The following is a 12,491-nucleotide window of genomic DNA, read 5'->3' on the forward strand; positions in this document are numbered from 1 at the left end:
CTCACACATTAAAATTCATAATTCACATTAAAACCACATTTAAATGCACCGAATTGCACAAACTCATTAATATGAGTCCTCTAAACCTAAAAAAAGCCTGATAAATCTTCAAGATTCATGAATTATTCTCTGAAAAATGAAAATGTTGCAAAATGCTTCACAATGTTGAAGAAAGTTAAAAAATATGTTATTCTTTGGGTCATGCTCCCCTCTACAAAATGTCATGGAAGTTAATTTGGTAGTTTTTGTATAAACCTACCTGTTAACAAACAAATGAGACACATGAAAACATAACCTTTATGGCCTGCTATGAAGCCGCCACTAACTGAACTTACTCATTCACCAAGTGACACAAAACAAGTCCAGCTGCAGGGCTGTGAAATGAAAAGGCTTCACAACCTGAATGAACCATGCATTCTTCCCTGGGAAATGAACAGAAATATTGACAAACGCAATGAAAGTAAAACAAACTTTCTGGAGTCACACAGAAATGTAACGGGTTCTTCCTTGGGTCACTTCCCCAACTAACCCCGGGACGCACCGGAGAAGCACCGCGAAAAGCGGTCCGCCTCATTTCCTCGCCCATGTTCGCACCAGCAGCGTAATGCCGGGAAGAACCGGGAAGCGCCGCGGCCACACACACACACACACACACACAAGCACATAATCTCCTGTGGGGGGTGGGGGGCGGCTACAGGCTTGCGTAGGTCAGTCACCTGTGAAGACCAGCATCTTTCACCCCTGAACCAGCGCGGAGAAATGCGCTCCCTGGGCCGCAGGGATGAGCCAGCTCCATGCCACTACGCTGCCATGGGTGGAACCAGGACACCAGTGGACACAGGAGCTGGGTCCGAACTCATGGGTAAGTTTGGCAGGCTGTTGTGTTGGCAGGACTTCAACCACTTATTCATTGCACAATATCTAATAATATGTAAAGGTAATAACAAAAATGAACCATAACCATTTCAAATTAAATATAAAAAAAAATTTAATTAAATAAAAAAATGTAATTTAATTAAATTTAAAAGAAAAAAAAAAAAACCTGCGCGCGCACATCCTGTGCAGAAGACCATTGCGGTTTTAAATTTTTTTTTTATTCATTTAATTTAATTTTTCTTTTTTATATCTAATTGATTTAAATTAAAATTATTTAAATTAACATAGTGTAATATAATTTGAAATTAATAGGTGATTGAAATCCTGCTAATTTTAAGAGTTCAGTATATTAGTAGGGACATTTGCTGATGTCACCATCCCTGGCTCTGTGGACAGGCAAGCCAGCATCTAAAACCTCCTCCTGGATGGGCTCCCTGTGTGAACAGACACGCTGCGGTGACAGACTGCGGTTAGAGTCAAAGATGAATTAAAAAAAGATTAAATTATCAGGTGCACAATTCAGAAAGCACCACAAAGTAGAGGAGGAGAAGAAAGAACAATATAGAGGTAAGAATCACCTCGATTGTGGACATCATTAATGTTTATGTAATGTTTTTGTCGACATGACATGAAATGCTCTCAGTACAGCTGATTTCAGACTCTTTATACAGTCCAAAAGTTATTGTGGATGCATGACAGTTTGTGTGTGTATGTTGGGGGGCGCCAATTTGAAATCTCGCCTCGGGTGCCAACATTGCCAGGTCTGGCCCTGCTCCACAAAATGTCATGTGAATCTTTTCATCAGTTTCTGTGTCATCCTACTTATCAACAAACAAACCCGGATTATAACACAACCTCGATGGTGGAGGAAATGTAAAATCCTCATACACGACGAACTAAACAGCAAACTGAAGAAATAAATCTTTATTTTTCTTACAGCACATTCTAGTAAGGGTGTAATATGGAAGATGAGTTTACAGACTGTGCCGTGTGTGATGATTAAAGCAGAAACGACTGCACTGGGATTGTTGGGATGTCTCAGCTCATGTCCACAGTCTGAAGAGTGCAGCAGGTAAATAGTATTTTACAGCAGGTTTGTACCGTGTGGGTCATTAAGGCAAAAGTCCCGTCTCCATGATGGTCTAGCTCTACAGTTGACAGGCGTCTCTACAGGCGAAGGACAACGACCATGTCTGTTGTACACAGTTATATACAAGAGGGAGATGAGGTTAAAGATCACTTCAGGATGCATCTCTGTGAATGTTTGCATGTTTCTCTCCTCGCTGCTGCGGCCGATATCATTTTAGAATCAATCCCAGAGTTGCAGCATTTTCATAAAGACCCAAAACACAGACGTCCTCAAAAAGTACATTCTTCTTCTGTCCTATGGCAACAGAAATGTTTTCTAACAGTTGTGTTTCGACGATAAACAAGCAACATGAACGGGCGTAAATATTTTCTTTGACCGGTTTTATTCGTCTATAGCTCTCAAGTGCAGGCAAGAATGTGGTCAAGTAGATATCACCACCACACACAGAGGGATAAAAGTAGACATTATTTTAAATATATGAGCAATTGTAAATAAAACGCTCCAAAAATACTTCCACAGGAGAGTTTGCAGCAGTCAGGGGGATCCCGGAATCAGATGGCATGTTTTTATACTTTGTGTCAGTACTGGCCGACTTCTGTCCGGTCTCATCCAGGACCAGAAACAGCTGCTGGTCAGTTGAAGGCAGGGCAAAGCTGCACGTCCTGGGTGTGAGGACGATGGGAGGCTGGGGAGGACATAAAGACGGGCGGAGAGGTGGACGGATCAGATGACCGGTGCGGAGCGGTCGTTGGTGAGGGTCGGACGTAGCCTGACTGTGGCGAACGGGTTCCCTCCCCTGTGGGAAAGCAGCAGAGACAAGTGATGAGTGTGTGTCCGGGCAAAACAAAAAGAGAAAAGCACATCATCCTGGTCTGTGACTTACGCGAGGAAAGCCGGTTGGGATCTGGAGACGCCGTTCGGCTGGGCTCCCTGTGGAGGAAACAGACACACGATCACAATCAATCCCCTTTTTTCTGCCATGTTTCTTTCATGTTTCATATCTCAGGCAGCCGGAGTGGACACCCTGGATGAGAACACGGGTGAGGGAGAGCGTGGGAAAGACGTCACATCACAAGACAGCGTGAGGAATCTGGACCTTCTGGAATTTCAAGTCTGCTCAAGTGCAGTAAGATTTCTCATGACAAGTCAGTGAGCACAGGCACGGAGATAGAATATTGAATTAATACTCCACAGTCACTAATCTGGGAGTTAGGTTTGATTCTCACCTGACCTTTAATGACCATATAAAAAACCTGTGCAAAAACCTCCTTCTACCATCTCAAAAACATCTCCAAACTCCGCCCCACTTTAACCCTGTCAGATGCAGAGAAGGTCGTCCACGCATTAATTTCCTCTAGACTGGACTACTGCAATTCCCTTTTCACTGGGATCACTGGCAAGAACATCCAAAAACTACAATTCATTCAAAACAGCGCTTCCAGGATCCTGATGAGAGTCCGTAAATATGAGCACATAACACCAATTCTCCACTCACTCCACTGGCTCCCTGTCTCAACCCGGATTGAATACAAAGTCCTACTCCTCACCTATAACTGCATAAATGGACATGCACCTCCCTACCTACAAGAACTCATCACTCCCCACACCTCCATCCGCACCCTCAGATCTACAAGTAGCTCGCTCCTTCGGGTTCCCAACACCAAGCTCCACACCATGGGCGACCGGGCCTTTTGCTCAGCAGCGCCCCGCCTATGGAACGGTCTCCCTGACCACCTGAGGGCAACACAGACCCTGGACTCTTTTAAGACTGGCCTAAAAACCTTTTTATTCAAGAAGGCGTTTTTACTTTGAGTTGAGTTTTTAGGACTTTGATTTTAACTATGTACTTGTGGCACTCTGAGATCCTCGGGTGAAGAGTGCCTTACAAATAAAATGAATTATTATTATTATTATTATACGTTTTCCTTGCTGACATTTACAGACTGAACTCTGGTATTGATGCAGACGAGATTTACAACCAACTTACATCCACTTTTAAATGAGCAAACCAAAAGCAAACCAAATTTGCCCCACTTCAGAATATCGGCACCACGGTGGTCGTGAACTTTTGAGGTAGTGGTTAAACCTCAGAAACCACAGTGTGTGTGACAGCCAATGAAACTGGAGACAAGGGAGCCCATTCACCTGCACATGCACAGATACCAAATCAATTGAGTTTGTAATTATCTTCTTTTCTTCGGTGGCTTCAGTGTATAAAACAAACATGGCCTGTGTCTGAAATCCCTGTGTCCTGTACAATATAAATCTTTTACTGCCAAACTTTACTTGATTTTTAAACCTTACAATTTACACACTCGCATGTGAATGACAACAAAAAGATTATAAACTACTCAAAATCAGAAATTACTGCTAACACTAGATTAAACCATTGTATTTGTTTATTGTTGTAGCAGAATCACTAACAGTTGATCTTCCAGGCAGCAGATATTGGCTCTGTATTTAAAATGCCTTCAACCTGCAGTGCTCCACATATTCCACAAGGGGTCAGCAGTAGATAGAGACTGATGTTGCAGCCTGGTCTTTCTCACATGACCAACACAGTGTCACAGCTGTCCTCCGGCAGATGTCGGGATCACAGATCATGCAGCAATAATCAGGGCTGGGAAAGGACATATTTCTCTTCTCACATGGAAAGGTCAGTATCTAGTTTCCCTTTGTTTTTACACCACATGTAGTGCTGCTATTCTGCTGTTATCTAAAAGGTAACGTAAACATAATTGTGTTGTTCATAATGATGAACAACACAATGACTTGTGTGTTATTAGTTAAAAACTGATCGTGTTTGTTCATTATCGGAGCTTAGAGGAAGATCTGACCTTGTTTATACGTCAGGGCAGAAAGTTAACGCTGCTGTGTGATAAACAGATGTTGATGTCTTTTAAAGAACTTTTATTCGGAATTTCAATTGAGTTTTATTTATTTGTCCATATATTTACATTTTAGCCTGTTCATCCTTTTAAATTAAAATATTTTTTAATTTTCACGAAATTGTCCTTTGAATGCACTGTACTTTATTGTTTCATTTCCAACCCCCCTCCAGATAAATCTATTCCCAGTTAGAATCACATTATCCTTTTTTCTATTCTGCTCACTTTTTTGCTCTTCCTATTTGAGTCTTTTCTTTTTTTCAACTCTACCTCTAGTGTTTCCTCATTGCAAATTGGTGAGATAGCGTTTCCACCCTCCCTGTCTTTATTTCTCAATGCCTTGCTTTGTGTGTGTGTGTGTGTGTGTGTGTGTGTGTGTTTGTGAGTTAATGTGTGCGTGGGGAGGTGTTACATTCGGTTTGTATGAAAACTGTTTCATCAATAAAGTCTGACTGATTGATTGATTTCTAGTTTAATACAGAATCGTGTTCATTCAAGATGCTACCCCACAGCTCTGGAAGCAGGACTGTCTTCACCACGTCCTTCTGTCCTGTCTCACTGATCGTTCAGGTCAAAATCATGTCCGCTCCTTTGACGGTCTCTGGAAGCCTCAATCTCTCAGATCTCTCTTTCTCTCTCCATCCTCTAAATATATTCATTCCTGTGAGTCATTACAAAAACCCAAACCAGTGAGGGTGCATTTTTTTCTCATGGTGACAGTGCATTCCAGGGTAACCCCACCCCCCCCAGCCCTCCTGTCTCCTCTCTTCCTCTCAGATCTCCTTCTCTGGACCCACACATCAGTTATACTCAGTTATGTGGAAATAACACAGACATAGAGATGGATCAGTCATGAAATGCAATCTGAACACAAATAGAGACAAACACAATGTACTTAAGCTGATAACACACAAACAAATTGTTATGATCCTCGTAACCGCAGAGGCAGAACACGCACACACACACACACACCTCCAAATGCACAGAGCTCATTACCTCATGAGAAGCGCACACACACGCACACACACGCATACACGCACACACACACACAGAGTATTATTCTGACAGTAATGAATGTGAAAGTTGCGAGCTAGTTGTTAACTAACCTAAACACTGTTGCGCAAACACGCACATACCAACACGTGACCGCACCCACACACTCACACTCTGAGCTCAACATTAACCAGTGTGTTATAGTCTATACCAGAGCTGCAGGGAATATTTTCCCACACTCAAGTCTATTCTGGTATCTGTGTGTGTGTTTGTGTGTGTGTGTGTGTGTGTGTGTGTGTGTGTGTGTGTGTGTGTGTGTGTGTGTGTGTGTGTTTCTATGCGTGTTTCTGTGTGCATACTTTAAATATAGTCAAATCAGGGGTTTGTGAGTCACTAAAAATAAAACTACCCTGAGATCGACCCTTACTTAAAGACTAAAAGAAGGGAGGGGCAGAGAGAGAGAGGGGGAGAGAGAGAGAGAGAGAGAGAGAGAGAGAGAGAGAGAGAGAGAGAGAGAGAGAGAGAGAGAGAGAGAGAGTATTGTTGAGATATTATAGAGCTGTTATCTTTTTCTTTATTTTCGTGTATACCGTGAGGATGCCTATGGTAACTATGGCAACGTAAATCAGGAGAGAGAGGCATGTATTGACAACACAGAGATACGTGATCAGATTTGAAGATAAACAGACAAACAACGTCAAGAGAAACTTAAAGAATGAAGAGAGAGCAGCAGGAGGGTATCGGGTTCACTCAGAGTGAATTCCACCATAATGCTGAGCCAGTGATGGAGAGATGTACGCCGGATGTAGACTGATACACACACACACACACACACACAGACACACACACACACACACACACACACACACACACACACACACACACAGACACACACACACACACACACACACAGACACACAGACACACACAGACACACACACACAGACACACACTCACGCACACAGCTACTGTATGTCTGCGTGTGGCTGTGGACCAACTAGGTGATAAATTATAAATACGGTCGAGGCCAGGGAGAGAAAAGCATCTCCTTTGCTATCTGACCACTGAGCCTCCAACTGGGTCAAACATCACAACTCTATCCACAGTGGTCAATTAAAAATGTATACTTAAACACATATTAATGTATATATTATGTATATATGCAAGAATAAAAGGGAATATCCTACTATGGCCGACAAGAGTGAAATTGTTATTGTGGAAAAGCTACTTTAGTGTGTTGTGTGAGTGTGTACTTGTGCCTAGATCTTTGTCAGGAGCATTTTGAACTTTACAGAATGAAGACATTTGGGCTGGTCTCCACTTTTTCAAAGGGCTTTTCGAGGGTTAGGACTTGCTTTAGGATCAGTGTGAGGTCCAGGTTTTACCCATGTTGTGGGGACCTACATCTGTTTACACAACCACTTTATTGGAGCTTGTCTTCCTTATTGGCAAAACAATCAAATTCCCATTAGGTAAATCATTCCGTGAATACATGTTTTGAGGTTGAGGTTAAGTTTCCAGTCAAAGTAATGTCCCCTGAAGTCACGTGACTGTATTCCTGTGTGTGCATGTGACCCTGACCTACCACAACACATTTACATTGATCCAGCGTGTGGGAAACAGAAAAGCTTTTGCCGAAGGAAACCACAAGTTTTTCTGAGCCTTTGCATATTATGAAAATGGAAGGACATTTGTAAAGAATGGACTATGTTGGATTACGGAAGGATTGTAATGATGTTTGACACGAGAGTGTGTGCACTGTGTGTGACTTCAGTCGCCCAGCCTGACACCCGGACTCTGTTCTCATATCTGTCCCAGTGCTTCTGTCTCTAAGTGGAACAGAGTCTCCGGGAGAGCAAGTGTCAGCACATCAGGGATTATTGTAACAAAGGTCATCTTCTCTCCAGCTCTGTCCGTCGTCTTCCCCTACAACCAAGTGAGGATGAGTCCTGGGACTTTTAGGATAAGAAGTCTGGCTCTTTGAGTGAAGCTGGAAATGGCCGGTTTAACACATTTCTTGACGTTTTATTACTGAAAGCTTTTTTAATCTGAAGTGAGTCTGTGATGGTTCAGATAGAGTTCAAATCCATTTATTTTCCTACTGAGCCTGGTCGGGGTCAAAGGGCCTCCGGGCAACAGGGAGTTTGCTCCAGAAGTTCAAGTACAGACGAGATTTGAATATTGTTGGAAACAATTTGGAGAAAACAAGTACAAAAGTCAACAAAATATATAATATAGGTCTAGTGGTTTTAGACCTTTAATGAAGAATTGTTCCATTTATTATCTTTCACTCCTAGAGGCAAGTTCAAATCTCCACCTGATTGTTTTTGCAAGGAGCAACACAAGCCTTTTCCAGTCACCTAAACCTCATTGTAAAACAGGCACCATTTTTCTAATTGTATATCATAAGGTCTCATCTCAAACACTATATCCCACCTGTGCCTCGAGCAGAGAAGGAAAACACCCAGAACCCTTTTCAGTCTGTGTCATATGCAGATTTTTCACGGGATCACAACAAACATCAGTGTCTCCGAGTCCCTACATTAGATTTTTTTTTAATGTGTATGTCAGCTGACACAGAGAGTGTATCAGAGTGAGCTCAGGTTTCCTGCACAGACATAAAAGGCTCATGTGACACCACACACACACACACACACACACACACACACACACACACACACACACACACACACAGGTACTGTCTACAGCAGGCGAGATAAGGCTGCAGGCTGAGGTACAGTAGTCCTGCTACAGCAAGTATCAGGTGAGAAATAACCTCATGGCACCGCGGCAGGACTGTGCCAGCGCAGTAGAGACGTCTGGCAGGAGACCGTGGGTAATTTCGTTCTTATCTGATTACATTTCTTAGAACAATAATTTATAATAAAAAGCGGTTGTGGCTGAGGGGTAGAGTGGTCTTCCTCCAACCTGAAGGTCAGCGGTTCAGCAGTCTGACCCATCTGCATGCCGAAGTGTCCTTGGGCAAGATGCTGAACCCTGAATGGCCCCCCCTTAGAATAACAAAGTGCTGGGAATAGATGGACTGTATGAATGTGTGTGTGAATGGGTGAATGTAAAACTGTACTGTAAAGTGCTTTGAGTGGTCATCAAGACTAGAAAAGCGCTATATAAATACAAAACCATTTACCAAAAAACCATTTACCATAAAAGGCAGGGTTTAACTGTACTGAGGCTTAATGGACCAGTTTTACACCTGGCTTTGGCAAAACCCTGAAAATGTCACACGAATACACACAAACCAAATCACCCGCACACTGACTGACCGTGTTGGGATCGGAGGAGGAGGAGGAGGAGGCCGCGGAGGGCGTGCGGGAGTGCTGCTGCTGGAGGTTATTCGCGGTGACGGCGCCGGTGGACAAGGAGCCGTTCTTGACGGCGTTGCGCTGCGAGCCGTCGCAGTAGTCGGCCGGGGGGAGCACCATGGTGGCCTCGTCCGTCTCCGTGTCCTGGTGGTGCAGGTTGACCACACTCCGACTGCGGAACGGTGCAACAGACACGCTGTGGAGGAGGAGGAGGAGAAACAGGAGGATGAAAGATGGGGTGGAGGGAGGATAAGAGGAAGGACAGTTAAAAAAAGGCCACTAATTAAAAGACCACACATGCGTCTCCTAGCGTGTGTGTGTGTGAGCTTCTGTGTTTCCACTGAGGAGGTTTGTCTGGCAGTTGACTTTGGGATCACAGACTGTGTGTGTTGTGTCCCGCAGCGCTGGTAACAGTTTAAACTTTGTGTTTCAGGGACTGGAAGCAGTTGGCTGGCAGCCTCTCTGTGGGAGGTGCAGCACATTAACATCTAATAAATGAATCCGACAGGGATTAGTCTCTTTGAAGAAAAGCCATCATCAGCACACAACATCCTGTTTCCTGAAGTGTTGCTGGGCTTGTGTGAAAAGTCCATTTCACATTTCATTTCAATTACTGTCATTTGGAGAGGCGGTGGACTAGTGGCAGAAACTTGGACTATGGGCAGAAAAGGTCTCTGGTTCGACTCCACGGAGAAACAACAAAAAGACGAACCTGGATTGATCTGTCCAAAAATCCAAGAGGATTCTCCCTACCCTGTCTAGTGCCCCTGAGCAAGGCACCTTACTCCCCCAACATCTGCTCCCCGGGCGCCGTACATGGCTGCCCACTGCTCTGTGTGTCCTGCACCAGATGGGTTAAAAGCAGAGGTTACATTTCCCTCCTTGCATGAGTGTGCTTGTGCATCTCTAAGCATGTGTTTGGGACAAATAAATGTATCTTAATCTTAATCTTAATAAAAACCCATATATGAACACACAACATTTAGATGTTCTATTGAGGTTGTTGACTGATTTGATTTTTTCAGTTTGGTCCATGTCCCATCAACCAACAAGGAGGAGACGTGATTTATGTCATGTACCACATCCAGCCACCAGGTGGCAATCAAAACTGGCTTGACTTCTGTGGAGCCCTCAACCAGATCAGAGGCAGAGATACATATTTTTTTGTACAAATAAAAATACAACTTGAGCACAATGGGAATCAAAGGTTGAAGAATGGGAGTACCCCCCCCCCCCTCCCCCATAGGATGAGAAAGGTTAACAGGGGTAACCAGAGGAAACACTGCCAACAATACAACTGGCTGTAACATGAAGCCTGCTGTGTGTGTGTGTGTGTGTGTGTGTGTGTGTGTGTGTGTGTGTGTGTGGCTGGAACGTGGAGTCTCCTTACCTGTTGTTATTCATGAGTGGCTCAGAGAGTGCCTGGCAGTAAGATGAAGGGAACCAGCCCCTCCTGCGAAAGACAGGGACAAAGAGAGAGAGACAGAAATTAGGGATGATCACATCTGTGGTGTATCTGACTGTCGACCGTCCTATCAGCTCTCATCCAACGGGAATCTGAAAACCTCTCTGAGTGATTGATCAAGAGGTCGGCCGTCTAATCAACCGGCTTCCTCCATCAGCTAATCAGGGGATAGAGAGGCAGAGGGGATAGAAAGAGAGAGAGAGAGAGAGAGAGAGAGAGAGAGAGAGAGAGAGAGAGAGAGAGAGAGAGAGAGAGAGAGAGAGAGAGAGAGAGAGAGAGAGACTTACAGACGCAGTTGTGAGTATTGTTGAGATATTATAGAGCTATTCTCTGCTTCTCGATTGTTGTGTATACCGTGAGGATGCCTATGGTAACTATGGCAACGAAAATCAGGAATCCATCAGAGAAAAGCCTGTGGTTTGCAAATGGGTTTCATCGAAGGGAGCCGTTCAACATGTGCTTTTTCTACACTTTTGCTGAATTTGATTTGTCTAAATGACTTGAGTGAGGTCTTGAGGGAAAGTCATGTGTCAAACGAAACTTGAATTAATCTCTGTCCAATAAACGAGTCAGTGTCTCAGCCTAATATCAAAGACGACAAGGTCTCTGCTTGTCACTCCAGCAGAGTGGTTGTGCTCTAGCCAGAAGGTCGGCGGTCCGATCCCAAGTGTTCTTGGGCAAGATACAGATTGAAAAAAGATAGAATAAAGAGCTGCCCATTTGCACTGAATGAATGAATGTGTGTGGGAATGGGTAAATGGTAAAATAAAAGAGCTTTGAGTGATAATCAAGACTAGAAAGCAATATAAATACAGATTATTACCATTTCCACATATACGCCAAAATAAACCATACTTCAGAGTCAAATGGTTGAGTTGAATTTAAGCTACTCAAAGAATTCTCACCGTTCTCTGATAAAAACGGTTAATTTCATCTTGGAAATGAATTTAGCAGGAGTTTCCATGACTCACAGCTCGTCTCTATCAGCGGCTCGGGGCCAAGGACTGTGTGTCATTGTGCTGTTCAGGGAACAAGATTGTTCGTAATCAGCCTCTCCCTCCTCCATGTGGCTGAATGTTAATATTTGCACGTTAAGCCTGAAGAGCAGGCGTGTTCTTTCATGTACCTCTGATAAAGGGACGGGAAAAACACACCTGACTCGATCGCACTCATATTAATAATAGCTTTTATTTATTCAGGGAAGGGTTTTCCACTGAGAACATGCGCTTCTTTCCAGGACCGATGTAACTGCCAGCTACTGGAACAACTTGACATTAATGAAAAAACCTTGCTCAAGGAGAGCTCAGCAAGGCTGTTAGCCGGAGGCGTTCACTTTCCCCCGGTGACTTCTCCTGGACAGGAAATCAAACCTCTAACAAGACGGTTTGGATGATGAGACGAGAGGAGGAGAAGGAGAGGCTCTTATCAAATGTTGCCACCGTCGCATTCTGCATTACTGCTGCATTTCTCACTCGAATGTAGCTCTGCCTTGCTGACATTCTGTCTTCCATCCATCAATACTGTGTGGGTATCGAAATCAGTCTACTTGTTGCCAGGCAAGTTGCCGGGATACACTATCAAAGCTGAAATAAGACAAAGGAAGAAACCCAGCGAGAGACCCCGAAAGCACGAGGAGCCAAACCTCCTCCGGGACATGAAGCCTCTCTCTCCGGATGCTGTCTTCTGATAAATATGACGATATTCCCTTTCTGAGCCTTCAGGCAGCAGCGAGGCAGCAACACCAAAGTTTGACTTTTTGAAGGAAACTCAAAAAAATTATTCTTTTCTACCCTTGATCATTATTTTTTGATCAGGATATATTCGCCAGGTAATTCCCCTTGATAGTGACAGAGATC

At 43.8% G+C, this 12,491-nt stretch overlaps 1 protein-coding gene across 1 annotated transcript in view; it reads right to left on the bottom strand.

The window, feature by feature from the left end:
• Positions 1–1,785: 1,785 nt before the first annotated feature.
• LOC133023040 (brain-specific angiogenesis inhibitor 1-associated protein 2-like protein 1) overlaps positions 1,786–12,491 on the bottom strand; it is a 32,987-nt gene continuing 22,281 nt past the window's right edge. The window contains exons 11-14 of the mRNA XM_061089965.1: positions 10,561–10,623; positions 9,132–9,366; positions 2,850–2,896; positions 1,786–2,762 (exon numbers count right to left, since the gene is read on the bottom strand). Coding sequence (XP_060945948.1) covers positions 2,690–2,762; positions 2,850–2,896; positions 9,132–9,366; positions 10,561–10,623 — 418 coding nt within the window. The 3' untranslated portion in view covers positions 1,786–2,689. The remainder of the gene's footprint in view (positions 2,763–2,849; positions 2,897–9,131; positions 9,367–10,560; positions 10,624–12,491) is intronic.

Source organism: Limanda limanda, chromosome 17 (assembly GCF_963576545.1).
Source record: "Limanda limanda chromosome 17, fLimLim1.1, whole genome shotgun sequence".
Lineage (NCBI taxonomy): Eukaryota > Metazoa > Chordata > Actinopteri > Pleuronectiformes > Pleuronectidae > Limanda > Limanda limanda.